Source organism: Pongo pygmaeus, chromosome X (genome assembly GCF_028885625.2).
Source record: "Pongo pygmaeus isolate AG05252 chromosome X, NHGRI_mPonPyg2-v2.0_pri, whole genome shotgun sequence".
NCBI classification, from domain to species: domain Eukaryota; kingdom Metazoa; phylum Chordata; class Mammalia; order Primates; family Hominidae; genus Pongo; species Pongo pygmaeus.
This window is the reverse complement of record NC_072396.2, coordinates 77,782,792-77,804,370: the sequence shown is the minus strand read 5'-3', so window position 1 is coordinate 77,804,370 and position 21,579 is coordinate 77,782,792. Positions and strand designations below refer to the sequence as shown.

Below are 21,579 nucleotides of genomic sequence, written 5' to 3'. Positions count from 1 at the left end.
GCCTTGGTGGGGCCTCCATTCCAACTCAGCAAGTAACCACATTCTCATTTTGTGAAGTTACCACTTTTCCACTTCAGATCTTGTTTAAAAATCCAATCTCAAATAGTCGACCAACTCCAAACCCCTATATAGCTCTTTTTCTAATGTCTGCTCTCACAGAGAGCATAGAACCTGGCAGAAATTTGATTTGAAATGAGACTTCAGCTCTGAAGTCAAACTTTCTTTTTTTTATTTTTTTTATTTTTATTATTATTATTATACTTTAGGCTCTATGGTACATGTGCGCATTAATCAGGTTAAGACTATTTCCTCCTTGTAGGCAACATACATACCCAAACCAAATTTTTAGATCTGTTTATTTTGTTCCAAACTCCTTGAGGATTTAAATGTCCCATGTCTTGAGCTCTGAAATTTTGTTCGTTCTAGATTTAACTGTGGTGCATAAGAGGCTGCATCCTACTCTAAATATTAATACTGTGCTGCTTTTGCCAATCAACATTCTCTCCAAAAGCACACAAGCTCACATGTGCACAACCACATGTGTGGAAGAAGTAAATTGATACCCCACCATGTTATGTGACATCTGAATGGGCAGATTTGGGACCTATGAATGTCTTCCCTTCATCTGGAGAGAAGTGAGAGACTGCCTGATTCTTAAGAGCTATCTGCATCTTAAGCAACAAAAGAGGTCCTACAGAACCACCCTCTGGTGACTTGGTGAGAGTGAGGTGGGGAGGAATGGAAGCAGGGGCATTGTTGCTCCAGTATTTTCAGTGGTCTCTCCTGGGAGTTACAGGGCTCCTAGGGCCCAGATTCTCCTGTTCCACTACTGTTAGAACAGACAGGGTAGTAACTAGGCCCTTTCTAGGGCCCCTTCCTACCCACAGAGCTAAGAACCAGTGGGTTTTCCTTTGGGGAGTTGATAAGAGCTGGACTGGGACCAGTGGAGGGGGCTCAGGACTTTGGCCTTGAATGAAATCATCGGAGGCCAACCATGCCCCAGCTGCCTGTTTGTAACGGAAAATCATGAGTGGGAACTATTGTCTTCTTTGGAGCCCCTCAGGACAACCTCATCCTCCTGGCCCTGGGACGACCCTGCCTTAGGGTGGCAAGTTACTGTTGGCTCCAAGTGACAGCCAGGAATGCCTGGCAAAAAGATGATGAAAGGGTGGGTGACAGGAACACAATAGACAAAGGCTCAGAGAGGGGAAAAAGAGACACAAAGAGGCAGAGTGAGGAGAGAGGCTGAGCTCCTAATGAGGTGAGCTGTGCTAACTGAACACAGCCTGGCAGTGCCCTCTGCCCCTAGCCAGGGGCACTGGGAATGTTCTTCAGTAAGATTGTTGCCAGAGCCTGGGCATGAGGAAGCATCAGTCACCTACTTCAGAGGGATCAAAGTGGTTCAGAGTCTACCTTTCATGGCACCTTTAATGTCCTCTAAGCAAAGTGGCCTAGGATGCCCAGCATGGGAGACACATTGGGTGGTAAAGGCTAGGATGGCTTCCCCTTCCCAAGAGAAATTGTCCAACCCTATGTGCAACTGCTGCCTGTACCTTTTTGGGATCCAGGCTGGGAATTGATTTTTTTTCTTAAATAGTCTCTTTCCTGGCCTGGCCCAGGTAGAAATATAGACCTGCCATGAAAACTGAGAGATGGGGCTGGTCCACCATATCAATAACTACTGCCCCTCCTCCCACCATGGCAGCTCGTGTCATGAGTCCTCCTCTGCCTGCTGAGATGAAAGGAGTTTCTTCACATTTTGCCATGTGTATACAAGAATGGGGTGCTGGGAGGGCCTTGAGGTTAATGCCTTGGACTGTAAAATTTGTAAAAATCAGTGACTGGAACATGGAACGCTGTGGTGTTTAAGGTTTCTTCCCTATATGATATTCTACTCTTCCAGTCTAGGATTATATAGCTTGAGCCAAAAAGTGAGATGTGGCTCAGCCTGAGATGAGTGGGACTGATGCCAGTGTTAGGAGTGGACTGGGCCAAGGTGAGGCTGATTGGCCCAAGTTCCGGGTCCCTCCTTTCTCCAAGCACCCATGTGTCTACGAAAGTCATACAAAGAAATAGAGGGGAAAGAGTATGGAGAGCAGTCAGTAGAGGAAAAAAAAGAAGGAAGGGAAGAGGGGAGCAGACTATTAACCAACCATACGATAAGGGCACTGCCTGTACCCAGTTCTTGGGAAGCCACAGCCACCAGCAACTCTAAGGCTAACCAAGGCTACTTGTCTCATTTTGCCTCCCTGCCCCTCCACCCAGTGGCTCCCAAATATGGATGGCAATGACCTCCTCAGCAAACAGAGGCTTGGGCCTACCGTATTAGGCTCCTGGGGACACGGTAGCACCTTTGGCAGTTGATTATAGTGGGTGACTAACAAGCTGGGGCCAGGAGGTCTCATCCTCCTCCTCCCCCAGGGCTTAGAAAGTATATGGAGAGGTTCCAAAGGCCAGGGGGTGATCCCAAGCTTTCCCAGATCCTGGGAGGAGAAAGGCCCTGGAAAATTTAAAGGCATTCTGGGGAGAATTTAGTTAATGAGTTTGGAACACCTGGAGCTTTGACTCCAAGGAGATTGTCAGGTAGCTGAAATGCTGTGTGCGCAGGTCTGGGAACAAGTGTGCTGGTGGCAAAAATGTAAATGCTGAGCAGGGTGGGATGAAGGGGAAGAGCTGGGAAAGGGCACACAATGGCAAGAAAGGCATTAGATTGGTTCCTCAGGGTTGGGGGAGCCCGGCAGTAGCTCCCCATTGGGGTCTGGGTCAGGGGCCAACATCTTATCCTTGCTGGAATCTCTCTGCTCTTTCTTGAACATCCTTTGATGCATCAGAGGGACGAAGAAGAGGATTACAGCCCCAATGATGGGGGGCACACCGGCAAAGTAGAAGGCCACATGGTAGTCCCCAAAACAGTTGCGGAGTAGGCCTGAAACAGTCAAGAGAGACAAGTCAAGCTCAGCTTTGCCCTACTGTCCAAAGGTACTCTCAGCCCCTTCTAGGGGCCATCACAGTGCCTATCCAGATAATCTTGGCGTGTATTGCCTTAACTCAGGAGCTCCCTCAACTTCAAGGGCAGGTGACTCCTCCCTAAGGCATTGGAGCTGCAGGCCCTTGAGCGAATGCTCATTATGAAAGAAGCTAATGAAGCTTCTCTTAAAGTTTCTCCATTTATGACTTTCATCAATCTAAGATCTAGTCACACCTAGTTACGGAGTTAGGAGGAAACCTAGTTTAAAAGAACTCCACAGAAGATGGACAAGTGTTGTCTTGGTCCACAGTGATATTTCCCAGCCTCCTACCCCCGCCCCCCACCCCCACAAATGGTTCCTGTGGTACATTTCAGATGAGTTTTTATTTTCCTTTTCTCTGAAGTGACCCTTCTCTGAAGTTCCATTTGTCCTAGCAAGAGGCTATACGTGCTCCTTTCAGTTACATGTATGGTTGTCCCCTCTGGGTTTCTCCAAGCTGCCAAACCAAGGATATGTTTGACCTGGGATGCAAGACCTTCCCTACTCACTTCCAGAAGCTAATGTGTGGTACCTCATAGTACCTCAGAGCCCAGAAACAGTATTCAGGAAAGGCAAAAAGGCCCTTGGCCTTTTGCTTAGTCAGGAGTTAAGCAAATTGGAAAGAAATGTGGATTCTGGGGCACTGTTTGGATCGGGGGTGAGTAGAGGCCCCCTTCCCCCAATGGGTAGTGTGGCTGTTGCCCAGAAGCCTGAGTGAAAGCTTTTGCCACTGTCACACAGTGCCCTCATATCACCTTGCACATAATTTGTGTTCGAAGAATATTTGTTGAATTAACCCATTTGACCAGCCTAGGAGAAGCTAATGCATGAATCAATGTTTGCAATAAATCCTACAGAAAAGAAATGGAGTTGCTGGGTGCGGTGGCTCACGCCTGTAATCCCAGCACTTTGGGAGGCTAAGGCGGGTGGATCACAAAGTCAGGAGATCGAGACTATCCTGACTAACACAGTGAAACCCCATCTCTACTAAAAATACAAAAAATTAGCTGGGTGTGGTGGCACGCATCTGTACTCCCAGCTACTCGGGAGACTGAGGCAGAAGAATCGTTTGAACCCGGGAGGCAGAGGTTGCAATGAGCCGAGATAGCCAAGATTGCACCACTGCACTCCTGCACTCCAGCCTGGCGACAGAGCAAGACTCTGTCTCCAAAAAAAAAAAAAAAAAAAAGAAAGAAAAGAAAAGAAATGGAGTTCTCTTGTCATTGGTTTTCTGTTCCTTGTTCCCTGGGATACCAACAGTGCCCTTCTGGGAAACTGGAGGGAGAAAACCAGGAGTGCTGAAAGATGGCAAGTCAACACTTTTCCTGCTGAAGGTGAGCCTCACTGGCTTAATTCTGGGGTGTTACTTTAATCAAATATCTTCTACAGGCTCAGTTCAGAAGCCAGCAGAGGAGGAGGAGGATGTCCCTAGGTTTTAATAAAACCAGAGCCTGCTTTCTCCTTCTCTTCCTACCCAACTACCTTGCAAATAATCACATGCCTGTAGAGAGAGTGAGAGGATACTAGATCAGTGGAATTGTCGGAAGGCCAAACTCATTTTTCTCTCCACCCCCCTGGAAGGATCCATGCTGTCTGAAATAAAATCCTATTGAAATAGATATACTGCCATGGAAAATCCATCCCGCAGAATGGATCCATGCATGTGTACTGTGTTTAATCTCTTCCACCAGTAGTGATAAGGGGTTTCATGCACTCTGACAAAGCTGCTTAAATAGATGATAAGAGGAAAAGGGGCCTCAAGGAGAGGTGCTCAGGAGAGCCAGTACCCAGGGAAAACAGGACTCCCTGATTCATGCCCTCCCTGGAAGATCAGCCTCACCTGCAATGGGGGGCCCAGCAATCATTGGCAGGGCCATCATGCCCAGGAGGTAGCCAATGGCCTGTGAGGCCTGCATTGGGCCCACCAGCTCAAATGCAATGGGGGCCATGATGGTGATGAAGAAGCCATCGCAAAGGCCCAGGAAAAGACAGACGACGATAAGGCCCCCGAAGTCCCGGCACAGGGGAATCATCATGGACATCAGGCCCAGGAGCAGGAAGGAAAGGACCTGGAGAAACAAGGGCCTGAGGTCAGGTTGTGCTGGCCAGCCAAGACCACATAGCATCACATCTCCTTTCTCAAGTCTTCATTTCTACCATCTATAAAATGGGGAGGTGGGAGGGGGAAGGTGTCAACAGAGAGAGCAGTTGGACTGAATGGTTAGGCCCTTTCAAAGTCTTGCACTGAGGGATTCAAAGTCCAAGAAAGCCCCTACTTAACTGATTCTGTTGGGATTAAAAAAAGAAAGTTGGGGGATACTTGGCCCCTGGCCTCAAGAAGTTTGTCTTTGCACTAGACCCTAAGATAAAAGGAATTGTTGTTTCTGCTTTCTGAGCCTGTATTTGGCTTCCCCAGGGATCAGGGTCTGGGATCAGGCCACACTGGTATTCTCAGATCCAAGTAAAATATGGAAAGAGGGAAGGGAGGACATGAGGATGGCTTGCATGATGATCAGATGGGGTTGTAAGTGGAAGGCACAGCTTCTTGAAATGGGGAAGGAGCCAGTGCCCATTTTTGTGGGGGCTGATTTTATAAAATACCTTGGCATAAAGGAAACCATTGGGACGTTCACCCAGGTTCCTATGCTTTAGGACATGGACTGCACTGCCTATCTCAGACATCTCAGACACATGGCTCTGGGGGCCTCTGGGCTTGGCTGGACACCCTGAGAAGACAACAGAGGAGCCTTTCAGGGGAACCAAGCCACTGGGAAGGTGTATGTCTAGGGAGAATGAAGCCAACCCAGGAACACTGACTAGCCACTGGGCTTTCTTTGGGCTAAGCAAAATGACTCCAAAATGAAGAAACTGCCTTTCCAGAGGTTGTTTTTTTTTTTCCCCTTCTCCACAGAGAAAAGGGCCGCTGCAAACACAGCTGGTCTTCATTTGCAACCTGTGTTGGCCAGCTAGACTGAAGACCTGGGCTTCAGGCAGAGAAAGGAACCCTGCCCCCATCCCGCTGCTGCCAACCCCCTGCAGCCAGTAGAGCCAGGTCAGAGCCAGGTCATCCCAGGGTCAGGGCTAAGATCTGATCTCTTTATCAAGGCCTTAATAGGCCCAAGGATTTTCCAATAGTTCACACAAGCAAGCCAACTTAGCCAAGAACACACGGAAGGAGTAGGGGTCAAGGCTATTTGGTGCCTTAAAGATTTTCTATGTTGTTGCTGGCAGTGAGTTTTTTAGGTTGATCAGTTGATTTTTGGAGAGGATAATGCCATCTGAGGACATCTTTTTGTTGGGAGACTTTGAACTTTGCCCAGGCAGTTTTGAGGTAGCTAGGCAGAAGCTAGGAATAAGAACCCCGGTACCTGAGCTTCTCCTCTGAGAGATTCACACACAACTATAAGATAAAACCAGCCACACCTATCAACAAAGCCCATTATGGAAATTAAAAGTTAATACCATTATATAACACAAAGGACCCTATTAACTGATTTTAATCAGGTCTAAGTATTACCTATTGTATCTAGCTGTCTGTTAAACATCCTCCATGAGGCTTTGCCAAGATTCAGAAATTGAAAATCCCTCTTGGACGTGAGAAACAGGCCTCAAGAATTGGGCACAAAGTGAGGCTGTCCTGCAGCCTGTCGCTATTTCCTTTCCAGCAGACTGTCCAGGGGCTTGATGCCAGAGACATGTGCTTGTCTTTACCAACAGTAGGAGCCACAGAGTCTAATGGATAGCTCTTCAGAACCTGAAGGTGTGTACACTCCTTTCCTCCCCCAGGCCTGTACTCCTGCATTACATGCAGGGAGAAAGGGGGGCAAATTCCTGTGATGGAGTATCTTAACAAACTCAAGAGAAAGAAGTTCATCCATTGTCTTGTGCTCTTGGCCCAAGACACTCAATTTGTAAAATGAGGAAGTTGAACTACTAGTTGATGAAGATATGTTTCAGCTATAATGTTCTAAGATTATTTTATATTATTCTAAGTGGTAAAACTCGGTGAAGCAAGAGTAAGGAAAAGGGGCAGGAGCAGTGGGTGGGTGGTCAGCAGAGGCACTGGGTCCTAAGCCTATCTTGGCCTCTAACTGGCTAATGGCTCCCTGTCCCTTGGACTCCCACTGTATAACAGAAAGCAAAAGCTGCTCAGGCTCTACCTTTCTCCTAGGGACTGTAATAAGAATCACATGAGTTATACGACTAGGCAGGGGCTGCTGCCTCTTCTCAAGATAAAGCCCTGGCCCAATGCCAGATTATCCTGATTTCCAGAACCCTTTGGCATCTTGGAGCTGCTAATACTGGCAGGGAAGACTCACAGGGGTGTCATGTGGGTGAGGCTGGGAAAGCCACATATACTCCTATGCAAATAGCCACCCAGATAAAGCACTTGCTGGTATTTGCACAGGCATTCAAAATCTCAATTGGTTTATCTCAATCACAAGATTATCTCTTGGTTTGACCTTGGTCAAGTCACTTATCATCTCTGAGACTTGGCTCTGCCATCACTTAGGGCAAGGTAGAATATGAGAAGTGTGTTGCATAGGAGTTCAGCTCTGCTACTACTGTCTGTGTGAACCTTTCCTTCTGTTTCTCCAGCACTGTAATGAGGTTGGATTGGATGAACCTTAAAAGCAACCCTGCCTCTGACAAAGCGGATTCACCAACTCTTGCAATCTAACACCAAAAAAGTTAAGGAAAAGTTAATCATATTTCCATCCAAGATATTTGAGGGTACTTAGGAGACCACTTGGGGCTATAAGAGACAGAGAAATCACCACTGTAAGTGTAGCCAGGTCCCCTTGCAAGTGCTTTTAGGGCTTTCCCAGGAGATAAATGAGTCAGAACTCAATCACCTTCCTGATGGATTATTTGTGACTACTTGATTTTGGGGGCTATCTTTGCCCCTTCACAGGGTTCTGGACTTGGGTACCTCTTCATAAAGCCACCTGCAGGATCATAAGTCAGATAAGAAAGACAATACTGCTGCCAGGTAGATAAAGACTGACAGCCTGAACAGTGGCCTGTATTCAGACCAGACCAGAGCCTAGTTTACACAGAAAATAGCCTTGGAGCATGGAGAGCCATTATTAATAAAATCTTCCTTTACACGTGTTCTAATAGGTTCCATATACACTGCTCTCACAGAATCCTCACTCAATCTTGGTAAAAGGCAGAACAAGGATGATTTTCTTTGTTTAAAAGCAGGTGAAATGGAGGCTCAGAGAATTTGATTGACTTTCCCATGCTACACAACAAGCTACCATTCTAACCCAAAGGCTGTGGATAACCTTGCATTTGTGGCAGGCTGTTTCTCCCCACAGTGGACAAGTGGTCACACTCACCTGCAAGTAGATCTTCTTAAGTCCAGGGATGGAGTCACTGATGTGGCCTGACACAAGACGCCCAAGGCCTGAGGTAGCCCCAATACACACCAAGAGCACCCAGGTCTCCTTGATTTCTGAGAACTCCTCTTCCACATACTTCATCTAAAAAGCATAGCACAAGGTTCCCCAGAAACAGGAGGAGAAAGAGGAGCTGACTGGTTAACTGTAGGCATATCCAGAATCCTCTACTGCTTACTTTCCTGGAGCAGGACAGAAACCCCCTCTCCTGTAGCCCTACCTCCATGACAAGCTCTCTAGCTGCTTATCCCTTGGCTCTCTGGATTCTGGACTGCTGAGCAACAGCTAAGGAGGGTGGGTACCTCCACGCCCCTTCTAAGCCCCAGCAGGACAGAAAATAGCCTAAATGATTGAGAAAATCCAAGGGTTTCTCTACAATCTCCCCATTCCCTTACCCCAAACTGACAGCCTAGGGCAACATCAAATCACCAGGGGAGAAGAATCCACCAACTTCCAGGCAACTCTTCCAAAGTGTGTTTTAGGAAACATGAAGCCTGTGGAGGATAACAGCTGGACTACAACCAACAGTTCTGTAGTTGTATAAGTTTGGTGGATGGTGAGTTAAACAAAGCTGAATGGGTTTCTTTCCTACAAATTTTTTTAGTCCCTTTAAGAGATTACTACACATTATAAAGCTAGAGAGATCCAGCATATGTTACTTCCTAAACAAAATCATTTGACCACAAAGACCAGTATTCCACAGAATCCTGTCTTGGGTCACCGGGGCCAGTCTCCTGCATCCTGGCAATGCGTATCTCTTCAAAATCTATCTAAATTTTTACTGTGGGAGAAGCCATGGTCCATGGGCTTCCCCCTGTGGAATTGCCCCCATTTTCCACTAAGGTCTTCCCTCGACCTCTCTCTTTTCCCCTCTCTGGATCTCTCCAACAAATATTTTGTTTCTTTTCCCAAAGGTCCCAGCTCTGCCCTTTCAATGTCTCCCACCCCCACCCTCTGGAATCTAGGCAGGTTGAGGGTAGCTTCTTGGGGCCAGGTGGGGTGGGCCCACCCTGGTATTCCTCACCAGGTGTACGTAGGGAACAAAGTAGCCAAGGGCAGCAGCAGCAATCCCGAAGGCCCAGATGCGGTAAGTGCGTTGGCGGAACACTCGCATGTTGAAGTACTTCCTGAGCTGAGCCAGAAAGCGCTGGTGCAGGGTGCGGACACCTCTCTTGCTTGGGGTGTCCTGGGAGCTGGGCAGGAGGGGCCGGTAGGTGAGTGAAAGCAGCATAAGAACAAACATGAAGGTACTCAGCACCTGGAAGGTTTGGGCCAGCTTGATCTTATCCCCCAGCATTCTGATGAGGAAGGGGAAGGACATGGAGAAAATGCTACTCCCAGCAGACACCACACCATTGGCCAGACCCAGGCGGCGTTGAAAGTAGTGGCCCAGGATGACGAGGGATGGCTGAAAGGCGAAGGAACAGCCACAACCAAAGAGAATCCCGTAGGTGAAGTAGCGCAGGCTTAGGGAGCTGTGGGAGAAACACCAAGAGCTGTCCTCAGCAGCCTGACCAGCAATCTACCTGCCCTCCCCTGTCAGCTTCCTGAGACTTCCATTCCTCCACCCTTAACCCACAGCCCCACTTGCCACTGACCCTCAGAACAGACAAAGAAGAGGGCCTTCTGATCCCTGTGTTGCAGATGGGGAAGCAGAGGCTCAGCGAGGTAAAATGATTAGCCCAAGGTAACGTAACTGGGAATCAGCAAAACTTGGACTTGAATCCAGGTCTGTGTGACTCTAGCATGACTCATAGCACCCCATCAAAGAGGACTGTTCAGAGGAAAGCCAGAACTAGCCCATGTAAAAGCTGGATGAGGGGCTACAGGGAGTCATTGTCTTAGAGAGAATAGTCTCACCTTACTATTGGTGGTGGCCAAAGCTTTTATCCCAGGTAGCAACAAAGGTCTGCAAGAAGTCAAAATCCTGGAAGATTGAAACCTTCCATGGGACTCTTCAGTGTCTTTCTCCATGCTAAGGCCATTAATATTTCAGAGAATGGCTGATGATCTTCTGAGACATATGCCCTCCCCAACCCTGCCCAAGGTCCCCATATCCCAAGTCCCTTTACACTAGGCCCTGGATGATCTCAGTAGGGATCATTAGGTAAGGAGTCTCTTTAACTTTTAGAGTCCTGCTTTTGTTTCTGGATATGGTATAGATTTGTTCCCTAGAGTAGCCTGGCTCCTTGACAAGAAGTGGAGCCTCAAAGAATTTGTGGGCCTGGCCAAGTAAGACAGGTCCTGGCTTAAAACTCATAGGCCCTGCTGTGGCCATAAGCCTCTGTAACATAAAGGGTCAGAAGGGGAAAGGCAATAGGAAGGTCAGTTTGGCCAGCCATATGCCCCCAGATAATATTGGCACAACCTAGTAAAGAATTTTGTTTTCTTTTTGATGCCTCAATATATTTTGCAATAGTTCTTATCTGGCCACTAAATTACCTAATACTCTTCTTGGCCAGGCAGTTCTTCTCTGGAGATAGACCCAGTCCTCATACTAAATTACTGGGCCTAAGCTGCAGAGAAGATGTGGTGCGTGATTCTAAGATAGCTGTCATCACTATTGCTTTCCATCTGCTGGTATTCATTGGACGTGAGCAAGGATTTGGTTTTGAAAGGGTTGTCTCTGCTTGGAACACATAGCTAAGCCAACTGCTCCTCTTCTGTCAGGTTCCTTTGGGCCTGTGCCCATTAGATTCTAGGTACCCTATGGGATTGGCCTGGCTTGGGGGCCTTATCCAAGGGGCCTTGTGTTAGACCTTCAGGGAAGGGGCCAGTGGGGGAAAAACATAGGATTTGGTTTAGGGTGCTGTGTGGTGGATCTACTTCTAGCTGGGCCCCAGGACTAGAGGCCCATTGTTTGGGTTTTCCAAAGCCCCACCAGCCCTGCCTGCATCCTGCCCCATTCCATGTCATTCAGAGGAACTCAGGGCCCTGATTGAGACAACAGGAAGGATGATTTGGAGCTCTAGCCATGAGCAGAACCATTTTTCCACTGGATGTGAAGCCATCCAGAAAGTTTCTTGGCTCTGAAGATCCTCTTACAGAAAGAACAAAGCGGCTAGAGAATAAGGTTAGGGGCTAGAGAACAGAATGCCTACTCCAGTGTGCATACAGAAGTGCGCCAGAAGAAAACACCACATCTGAGCTCCTTCCCCTCCTGTAATTGAGCCCATGTGGATTGGAAGGGAAATGGGATCCATATGTTGCTAATTCGTTTACACTTTGCTCTGCTCGGTCTTAAAAAACAGACCTTTGCTGTATAGTGCTGAGACTGGAGCTGCTTTTGAAGCCTAGCTCCTCCCCACAAGGAGCCAGGCACCAGCTTGCTGGGGGCGAATGAGGCTGACCACCAGAGGGGTTCTGAAAAGGTTTGGAGCTGCTGCCCTGGGAGTGCTGAGTAGTTTCCAGGCAGGACACGGTTTTTCCCTTCTCTGTCCCAGTTGGACGGGACGAAGCCAAGAAATGACTGCAGGCCAAATCCAAGCTCTGCTGTAGGGTAGGCTGGGCAGCTGGAAATGCTCAAGTCATAAAGAAAGCTGGCTTACCTCACAGGGCCCAGTTAAGGCAAAACACAATTATCATTCTCTACTGTGAGTGGAACCTTAGGCCTAGAGAGCCATGACGCTTTTCTGGGCAACTAAGCTCAGAAAGCAAGTCTCTGACAAATTAGCTCTGACCTCATCCCAGACGTGTCACCATGGCCATTTCTCATTTCCGTGTTTCCAGGCTGGCATTCCCCTACATCGGCCCAAGCAGATTGGAAGTAGGAGGTACCATAACTTCCAAAGTGTCTTTGGCAGAAAGTCAACAGAGTTCTTTAGGAATTCCATATTCCTCAGGCTGTGGTATAGGGTATTTATTCTCCCTTACCCTACACACATTCTTCTGCAGGGCTGGCAGAAAAGAAAGCAGAAAATGAACCTAGAGCTTGCTTCTCGCCTGACGCTGCCAAGTTCTGCCAGTGGAACCAGTGGGACTAGGGTTTCAGTTTAGCCCAGACCTAGCTGGGTAGCTGGGTTCTGGGTTTGTATCTCAGTAAGGGATATTGCTAATCATCCTTCTGATGCCCATGCTGTAAATCATTATCTGTCCCAAATCATCCATATGTCAGCAGCCTGAGCTATCTGGAAAAAGAGTCAGAAATGCTAAACATCCTTGGGCTCAGTTGACCTCTTTTTCAGCATAAGATTCCTTTGGGAATCCTGTGCTAGGTGTTCACGTGGGCTCACTAGAGAAGCTCAATCTTGGGATGGAAAGTGAGGTTGTGAGATGTGTGGCACACTGAAGGGGAATCGAATAGCAGAGTTGAAAGAGATGTAAAAAGACCATATGGTCAAATCCCCTCATGTTACAGATATAGAAATTGAGGCATAGAAACAGCAATGGTACTCATCAATTGTTCCATTGCCATTCAGTGGCCAAAACCGGACTTGGGCCCAGCTCTATGAACTACCAGGCTTAGAGTACTCCTACCACTTTGGAACTCTTGGGTCCTCTCTGGGGATATTCCCTACCAATGTGTCCTGGGGACCCTACCTAGATGAGTTCACTGGATTCTGAATCCAGGGTGGAGGATCTTTGAGGGCCCTACAGGGCCATGGCCACAGGGGATTCTGCAGTGAGAAAAGTAACCCTAGCTAAAGCCCAGAAAAAAACCAACCCTCAGCCTTGGGGAAATAACCACCAACTCTTAGCCTTACCTGGTGAAGGAGCTGGTATGGAGGCCAATGAAAGCAACGGCAGCCCCCGCGGTTGCTGTGATTCGGCAGCCCAAACGGTCAGTGAATATACTCACAATGGGAGAACAGAAGAAGATCATACCCATCGCGAGGGCTCCTACCCATGCTGCAGAGAAAACAAGCGCAAAGACACTTTAGCTTAGTGTAGTGCCTGGTGGTACTGCTGGTATCTCAGCTCTTCTTCTCTGGCCTTTCACAGGGAGCATTGCATTGGTCTGCATTGCCAGCTTACTAGTCCCTGATGATCAGAGAGTTTTGCAAGAAGAGACTAGATATAAAACAGGGGATTCTATCACTGGGGTAAGATTTGGACTAGTCAATATTTCAGGCCTTTCCAGGGATGCTAAGCCAGATCTACAGCCTTAGGTTCTAAGCCACTGGCTTCAGGGGCAAAAAACATTGGGGTTGAGCTTTCAGGAGCTAAGGTCAGGCTTGTCTCCAGCATTAGAACAACCCTGTGAAGATGATAAGACTAAGGAGCAGAGAAGGCGACAGACAAAAGCCTCCTGGAATTGTACTAGGATACAAGGCAGGTTCATGGGCCACCTAAAGATTTCTAAGGACACTGTGCAAGAGTCATGTAACCCTCATGCTGAAATCCGTCATCAGAACCCATGTTTGGCAAATTCCTGACTTCAAACTCAAGAAGATATTATCCTGTTTCTAAAGGCTTTTAAGTGTCTATAACAATCCTCACTAAGGAGGAAGGAACTTGCCCTTTTACTTAGATTCTTCCAGTCTGTTTCCCTTTGCTCAGCCCTCAGAAGGAAAGTTCAAGCTTTTTTTTTTTTTTTTTTTCGTCTGAAGGCTGTTATCAAGTTTCATCTCGAGTCTCTCTTTTCTCCGCCAAATAATCTTAGTTCCCTTAACTTTTCCTCTTAGCTTTAATTTCTAACTCTGAAATTAATTTCAGAACTCTCCTTTGAACACTTCCAACTCTTCATCATCATCATCAAAGAGCATTAATTGAGTGACACATGAGCTAGGCACTTCTGGGCCAACTTCTGGCTCTCTCCAATTGTGGAGCCCCAATGGGCCAAAGGAGCTCAGTCTGGGGCTAGTCAACTGGCTGTGTCTCTTACCTCAGTGCCAAATAGGTTGCTCAGCTCCCCACTGGGAATCTTTACTTTGTTGGAGCCCTACCCTGAGCCCTCTCTGCCTGGCTTCAAAAGTACTAGCCTGGGACAGCAGGAGACCTTAACTTTTTATCACAGTTTCACCTCTTACCTTGCCATTTCATCTCCTATCAGCTGTGAGATCTTGAGAAGTCACACAGCATTTCTCTAATCCTCAGTTTTCTCATCTGTGAAATGGAGATTAAAATTTCTGCTTGTGCCTGCCTCAAACATTTCTTTTTCTTTTTCTTTCTTTCTTTTTTTTTTTTTTTTTTTTTTTTTGAGACACAGTCTTGCTTTGTCGCCCAGGCTGGAATGCAGTGGCCTGATCTTGGCTCACTGCAAGCTCCGCCTCTTGGGTTCACGCCATTCTCCTGCCTCAGCCTCCTGAGTAGCTGGGACTACAGGCGCCTGCCACCAGGCCCGGCTAATTTTTTTTGTGTGTTTTTCGTAGAGACGGGGTTTCACTGTGTTAGCCAGGATGGTCTCAATCTCCTGACCTTGTGATCCGCTGATGATCAGGGCCGGGCGTGGTGGCTCACGCCTGTAATCCCAGCACTTTGGGAGGCCAGGGCAGGCAGATCACGAGGTCAAGAGATGGAGATCATCCTGGCTACCACAGTGAAACCCCGTCTCTACTCAAAATACAAAAAATTAGCTGGGTGTGGTGGCGGGCGCCTGTAGTTCCAGCTACTCGGGAGGCTGAGGCAGGAGAATCGCTTGAACCCAAGAGGCGGAGCTTGCAGTGAGCCGAGATCTCACCACTGCGCTCCAGGCTGGGTGACAGAGTGAGACTCCGTCTAAAGAAAAAATAATCAGATTTAATTATATGTATAAGAGAACTTTGTAAATATCAATAATCACATCATGTTTAAAAATCAATGCAAAATGGATCATAGACAATGTAAAACTTAAAACTATAAAACTTCTAAATGTTTAAACATTTAGTGGCCACTGAAAAATGTACTCAAAGAAATCACATTATATCTATATAATGGTATCACATCATATGTATACATCATTGGTGTCGACATGTTACTAGTTTGAGAGGAGTATAGAAACCTAACCTCCCTTATATCTCCTCACCCTCCCTCATTTATAATAAAATTGTCTTAAATATTTCCTCTACATCTATTAATAACCACATTAGGCATTATTATAATTTTTCTTCAACTGTTAAACCTAATTTACAAAACACAAAAGGGACCAGGCACTATGGCTCATGCCTGTAATCTCAGCACTTTGGGAGGCCAAGGTGGGCAGATCACTTGAGTCTAGGAGTTTGAGACCAGCGTGAGTAACATGGCAAAACTCCATCTCTACAAAAAATCAGCTGGGCATGGTGGTGCACACCCATAGTCCCAGCTACTCAGGAGGCTGAGGTGGGAGGATCACCTGAGCCCAGGAGGTTGAGGCTGCTGCAGTGAGCCATAATTGTGCCACTGCACTCCAGCCTGGGTGACACAGTGAGAGCCTCTCTCCAAAAAAAAAAAAAAAAAAAAAAAAAGAAAAAAAAGAAAACACAAAAGGAGAAGAAATCTAAATCAATTATATTATAATATCTGTTATATTTATGTATAATTTTACTTTTTCCACTGTTCTTTCTTTCTGATGTTCCAAGATTCCTTCTTCTATTGTTTCTTTTCCGGTTAAATAATTTCCTTTAGCTATTCTTTTAGGGTAGGTCTGTTGGGGACAAATTCTCTTAGTTTTCCTTCGTTTGAGAATGTATTGATTTCCTCATTCATTCCTGAAGGATACTTTCACTGGATATACAATTCTGAGCTAAGAGAGCTTTTATTTCAGCACTTTGCCCTCCATGGTTTCTGATGAGAAATCTTCTGTCATTTTAATTGTTTTTCCCCTAGAGTTAAGGTGTCATTTCTCTCTTACTGTTTTCAAGATGTGTGTGTGTGTGTGTGTGTGTGTGTGTGCAGGCACGTGCATGTCTGTGTGTTTAGTTTTTGAAAGTTTGACTATGATGTGTCTTGGCATAGAGTTCTTTGAGTTTATTCTCTTTGGGATTTGCACAGTTTCTTAAATCTACAGACTTATGTTTCTACCAGATGGGAAGTTTTCAGCAATTATTGCTTCAAGTATCTTTTCAGCCCCGCCTTTTTCCTCTTCTGGGACTCCTCTGATGACAGAAATGTTAAATATTTTGTTATAACCTCACAGGCATCTGAGGCTCTTTCCATTTTTTTCAATCTATTTTCTCTCTGTGGTCCAGACTGGATAATTATTATGGTTCTGCCTTCAAGTTCAGTGATTCCTTCTTCTGTCTTCTCTCATCTGCTGTGGGGCCCATCCAGTGGGCTTATTTTATTTGGGTTATATATTTTTCAGCTCCAAAATTTTCCATTTATTTCATCTTTATATCTTCTATTTATCTGCTGAGACTTAGTATTTTTTTCATTTGTTCCAAATATGATTGTAATGATTTGTTAAAGCATTTTTTAATGGCTGCTTTAAAATCCTTGCCAAATAATTCAATTTCTGTGTTATCTTCATGTTAGTGTCAGTTGATAGTCTTTTCTTGTTGAAGTCAAGATTTCCCTGGTCCTTGATGTGATTCGTGATTTTCTATTGTATTCTGGAAATTTTAGATATGAGACTCTGGATCTTATTTAAATCTTGTGTTTTAGAAGGCCTCTTCTGATACTGTGCCATTGAGGGACCACTTCATTACTACCAGATGGGGATGGAAGTCCAGGTTCCCTGCTTAGCTTCTATTGACACTCTAAGAAGGAAGGGTACCTTGTTATTGCTGAGCAGGGGTGGGTATTCAAGATCCCTACTAGGCTTCTTTTGATATCTTCCTGGTTGGGAGGAGTAGGGGTTCCTTGTTACTGTGTCCCATGTGGTCTTACCTCAGTGAGTGATGGTGAAATTCCCAGTTTCCTACTTGGCTTTCACTGACACCACCTTGGCACCTTGCCAGGAGTGGGAGAAGTGGTTGGAGGTTATACCTGGGCAAGGGTGAAAGTCCAGGCTCCCTATGTGGTCTCTACTGACACCATGGGGGAGGGGTAGGCCTTGTTACTGCTGAGAGGGGAAGAAATTCCTGGCTCCCTACTAAGTTTTCTCTGACACCACCTCAGCATGGGAGGCGGGGAGGTTGAGCACCTTGTTACAGCTGGGTGAGTGTAGAAGTCTTGGCTCGCCAGTAGACCTTTGTTGGCAAAGGTCAAGTGGGGTGCATTTTTTCCCATGGTGTTAGGCTGGAGTAGAGGGGTTATTGTTTAAACTTTTTTGTTTTGCTAGGCTGCCCCTTTTCCTGTCTTTTGGCTAGACAAATCAAGCTTTTTTTTTGTCTGCTTCCATTGGCATTTCTTGGTTGCTGGCTTCTTCAGCTCCAGGTCTAAGATATGTGAAGCAAAAAGAAAACTCAGGTTTTCTGTTACGTTTTTTCTTAGATCCCAAGTTTCCTAGCCCATCTGCCTTCTTCTCTCCAATTTTCAATCTTGTTACATTTGTTTTAAAGATAATGTCCAGCATTTTTAGCTGTATTGCATTGGAAGTATAGAGAAAAGTGCCTTAATACAGTTTTTAATACTAAATGTATATTTTTAAAAATGAAGTAATTCATATGTTATATTAATTTATTCAACAGTTATTTAACATTCTCTCTGGCCCAGACACATGTCTATCCCATAGGCATTCAAGATGTTAAATGAGTGACATATGGTATTTGACTTCAAGGATCTCACAGTGGAGTAGGGAACACATTGTTTTTTTAAGTAGGGCAATAAAATTTATGAACCTCATGGTTCAAGGCCAGAATAAAATTTTCTATTTAAAGATTTTCAGAGAAGTCAGAAACTCCAAGTGAGAGAAAATTTTCTATAAAGGGAGAGAAAGGTAATCTAATAGTTAGATTGTGACTGAAGAAAAATAGCATTATATAAGAGAAGTGACTTAAGGAACTGTTAGTGGGATAGGTTATCCAAAAATTTTAGTAAGAGAAAAATAATCAAGCAATGACTATATTAAAAAAGAAGAACTAATAGTCATGATAACAATTATGGTGACAATTATAACCATATTGATAATAGATAGGTGTTATTGGGTGTTACTGGTTATCCTTTACCTTTCTTACATTCAGTTTCCCATTTTGGAAAATGCAAAGAGTAGGTAGAGGTTTTCTAGAATTCTAACAATTCTTGGACTCAAAGCTAGGAGTTTCTTTCATTCCCCATAATTACCCCTGCTCTTATATGGGGAAGACAAAGAGATTTCAGTGAAGCAGCTGAGATATGTGGGAGAGTTGGGTGGATTTCAACAGGCAATGTACAGACCTATCTTTCTAAACAGACTTGGAAAAATCAGAGGTGGAAGCTTATAACATTCCATCAGGGAGAAAGCATTATTTTCAATCCACAGTGCATAAGTGCTGAGCAAGTATCTGATTCCTGACTAATAAATTTTGTGTTCAACAGATCCTTGGATTTTGAGGATGAACTATTATAATTCATATAATTCAATGGTATAATTATTATACCATTCACACTTTTCCTCAGTGGTTCCCAGAGTTATTTTCAACCTTAACCTTCTCCTCTCAGCGGTAACAAGGCCTACCCCTCTCCTATGGTATCATGGAGTGATGCCATAGGCCCCAAAAGGCCTGTACCTAAGTGAACATATGTCTGTATTCAGCAGGCACCCTTACTTTCCTCCTCAAAGCACCCATATCTAACTAGATTTCTGTTGGACCTGGGCACCACAAGGCCAGAACTCTGGCTTTTCCAGCACCATCCTGGATCTGTTGGCTCTCAAGCTTCCTCATCCTCAAAGTCTTTTTACTCAAATACTCAATTAGTGCCTTGGCTCCTTACCCAGGCACTCAGGCTAATGTCTTTGAAGTACAGGAGACTGCTCAGAAAATAATTCAAGTGTGAGACCAGATTCCTCACTCCTTGGCTGCTGAAAGCCAACCTCTCTGAGCTATCCCCCTCTGAGTTGAAAGAGAGAGAGGGGGTACTCCAAGAGCCAAACTCTCCAAATACATTATAAGCTTTCATAAATTCCTGTTATTGTGGGGAACTAACAAAAGCTCAAATGAGGGAATGATGGTGCAAAGTCAAATAAGGGTCAAAGCTAGGTCAAGGGTAGATAGGAAGAGAGATAAGGTGGGTGACACAGGGGCAGAGATGGCTCTATTCAAGAGCCCCTACTTCCTGACAAGATGCACAGTACAGTGAGAGAATAGCAAATAGGATTAAGAGGACAGGTTCTAAGGCTAAGCTATCCAACTGCTATACCCAGTGCTAAGTGGAGAGAATGGCACCATGAATTGGATTCTGTGTTGCCAGAAATATTCACTTGCTTCTGCCCCATCACCACACCTCTTCAGAGTTCCCAGAACATGGTGATGTGTCTACATCTAGTTTGGATAAATGGGATAGTTGGAATGGTATTGGTTTGGCATGGGGACAGTGTGTGGCAGGTAGCAGGCAGCCCAGGACTGTGATGACTTATGCCGGCACATCCAGCCAGGTGGTGGGCACGCATTAGTCAGATGACTGAAAGAATTGGTGAAACATATTTAAAAGGAGGATGTAGGTGAAGGCACTTCAGGGGTCAGCTGGGGAACTCCAGAGGGAAGAAATGCAAGACTCTGTTCTTCTTTGGGGACTGAGATAACAGGAGCCCTTATCTCTGCAGCGCACCAGAAGAGTGACCTCCAGCTGAGTGTCATTTATTAATTATTTCCCTGGCCTTGGGCAGGGCCCAGAGTTAAGTGCTACATAACTGTCTGTCCAGTGAATAGATGAAACACTCTTGCTCAGAGAAGCTTCTTTCAAACCTTTTTCCATTTTCTGACAAACACTGTGTTGAAAAGCTCTTTCTTCCAGCACTCAGACACTCTAAGCCCATTTACTTTGGTAGCTACTCACCATCCATCCATTGTGTCTAGAATTCTACTTCATATTTCTAGCAAGTCTTTATTTTAAAAGCCCAAAAGTACTTTCATATTTGTCCTGGCATTGGGTTCTCCCAGTATCTTACTTTTTTCTTCATTATAATGTGATGGTGTTTTTCTGGGGGTGGCACAGCAATACTAGAAAACATTACTTTCCAAGCATTCCATATCTAAACAAATCGCGGCCGGGTGCGGTGGCTCACGCCTGTAATCCCAGCACTTTGGGAGGCCGAGGCGGGCAGATCACGAGGTCAGGAGATCGAGACCATCCTGGCTAACACGGTGAAACCCCGTCTCCTACTAAAAATACAAAAAATTAGCCAGGCGCGGTGGCAGGTGCCTGTAGTCCCAGCTACTCGGGAGGCTGAGGCAGGAGAATGTCATGAACCCGGGAGGTGGAGCTTGCAGTGAGCCGAGATCGGGCCACTGCACTCCAGCCTGGGCGACAGAGCAAGACTCCGTCTCAAAAAAAATAAAAATAAATAAAATTTTTAAAAAAACCACACAAATCTCATTTTTATCTTTCCACATTTTGTCTCAAGACATGTCAATTTTCTTGGGCTACCTAATTTGAATTTCAAAACTTTGTTTTCTTTTTAGAGACAGGGTCTTGCTCTGTCACCCAGGCTGGAGTGCAGTGGCACAATCATGGCTCACTGCAGCCTCAAGCTCCCATGCTCAACCTATCATCCCACCTCAGTCTCCTGAGTAGCTGGTACTACAGGCACGCACCAATGCACCACCACACCCGGCTTTTTTTTTTTTTTTTAAGTTTTTGAAGCGATGGTATCTTGCTATGTTGCCTAGGCTGGTCTCAAACTCCTGGTGTCAAGTCGTCCTCCCTCCTTAGCCTCCCAAAGCTCTGGGATTACAGGTATGAGCCACTATGCCCAGCCCAAGTTTCAAAGGTTTTAAAGCCAAATATTCACTGAAAATATAAGTTGTCTTATTACCTCCATATTAGGTTATTTGGCCTCCTTCCCTCTGCAGCTATTGTTTATTTACTTTCACTTTTGGAGTTAGAAGATTTAGGGGTTCAGTTACTAATTTTACAGAGAGTCAAACTGAGACAGAGTCAGACAGAGAGAACTACACTTAAGAGTGCCCATGCCAAGTCTGAAAATGAGACATTTTAACTCTTGTTCCAGTCCTTCAAGGGTAACTGGGCTCTACTTATGGCCTATGGCCACTGATTTGAAACCCACTGCTTTTGGACAATGGTCAGTTACCTACTTTAGTAGCTAAGGCAGATTACAGGTTTTTTTTTTTTTTTTTTACTAAAACTCACCAGTATTGGGAGAAACTATGGCTTGAAACAGTTTCCTCATCTTTCTCTGAGAAGGCTGGCCCAGCACCTACAGACTCAGATTGTCAGACATTCACCTA

At 45.6% G+C, this 21,579-nt stretch overlaps 1 protein-coding gene across 1 annotated transcript in view; it reads right to left on the bottom strand.

Moving 5' to 3' along the window:
- Positions 1-339: 339 nt before the first annotated feature.
- The window catches only part of SLC16A2 (solute carrier family 16 member 2), a 109,739-nt gene continuing 88,499 nt past the window's right edge, over positions 340-21,579 (bottom strand). The window contains exons 2-6 of the mRNA XM_054472583.2: positions 13,117-13,261; positions 9,438-9,888; positions 8,354-8,497; positions 4,849-5,077; positions 340-2,926 (exon numbers count right to left, since the gene is read on the bottom strand). Coding sequence (XP_054328558.2) covers positions 2,706-2,926; positions 4,849-5,077; positions 8,354-8,497; positions 9,438-9,888; positions 13,117-13,261 — 1,190 coding nt within the window. The 3' untranslated portion in view covers positions 340-2,705. The remainder of the gene's footprint in view (positions 2,927-4,848; positions 5,078-8,353; positions 8,498-9,437; positions 9,889-13,116; positions 13,262-21,579) is intronic.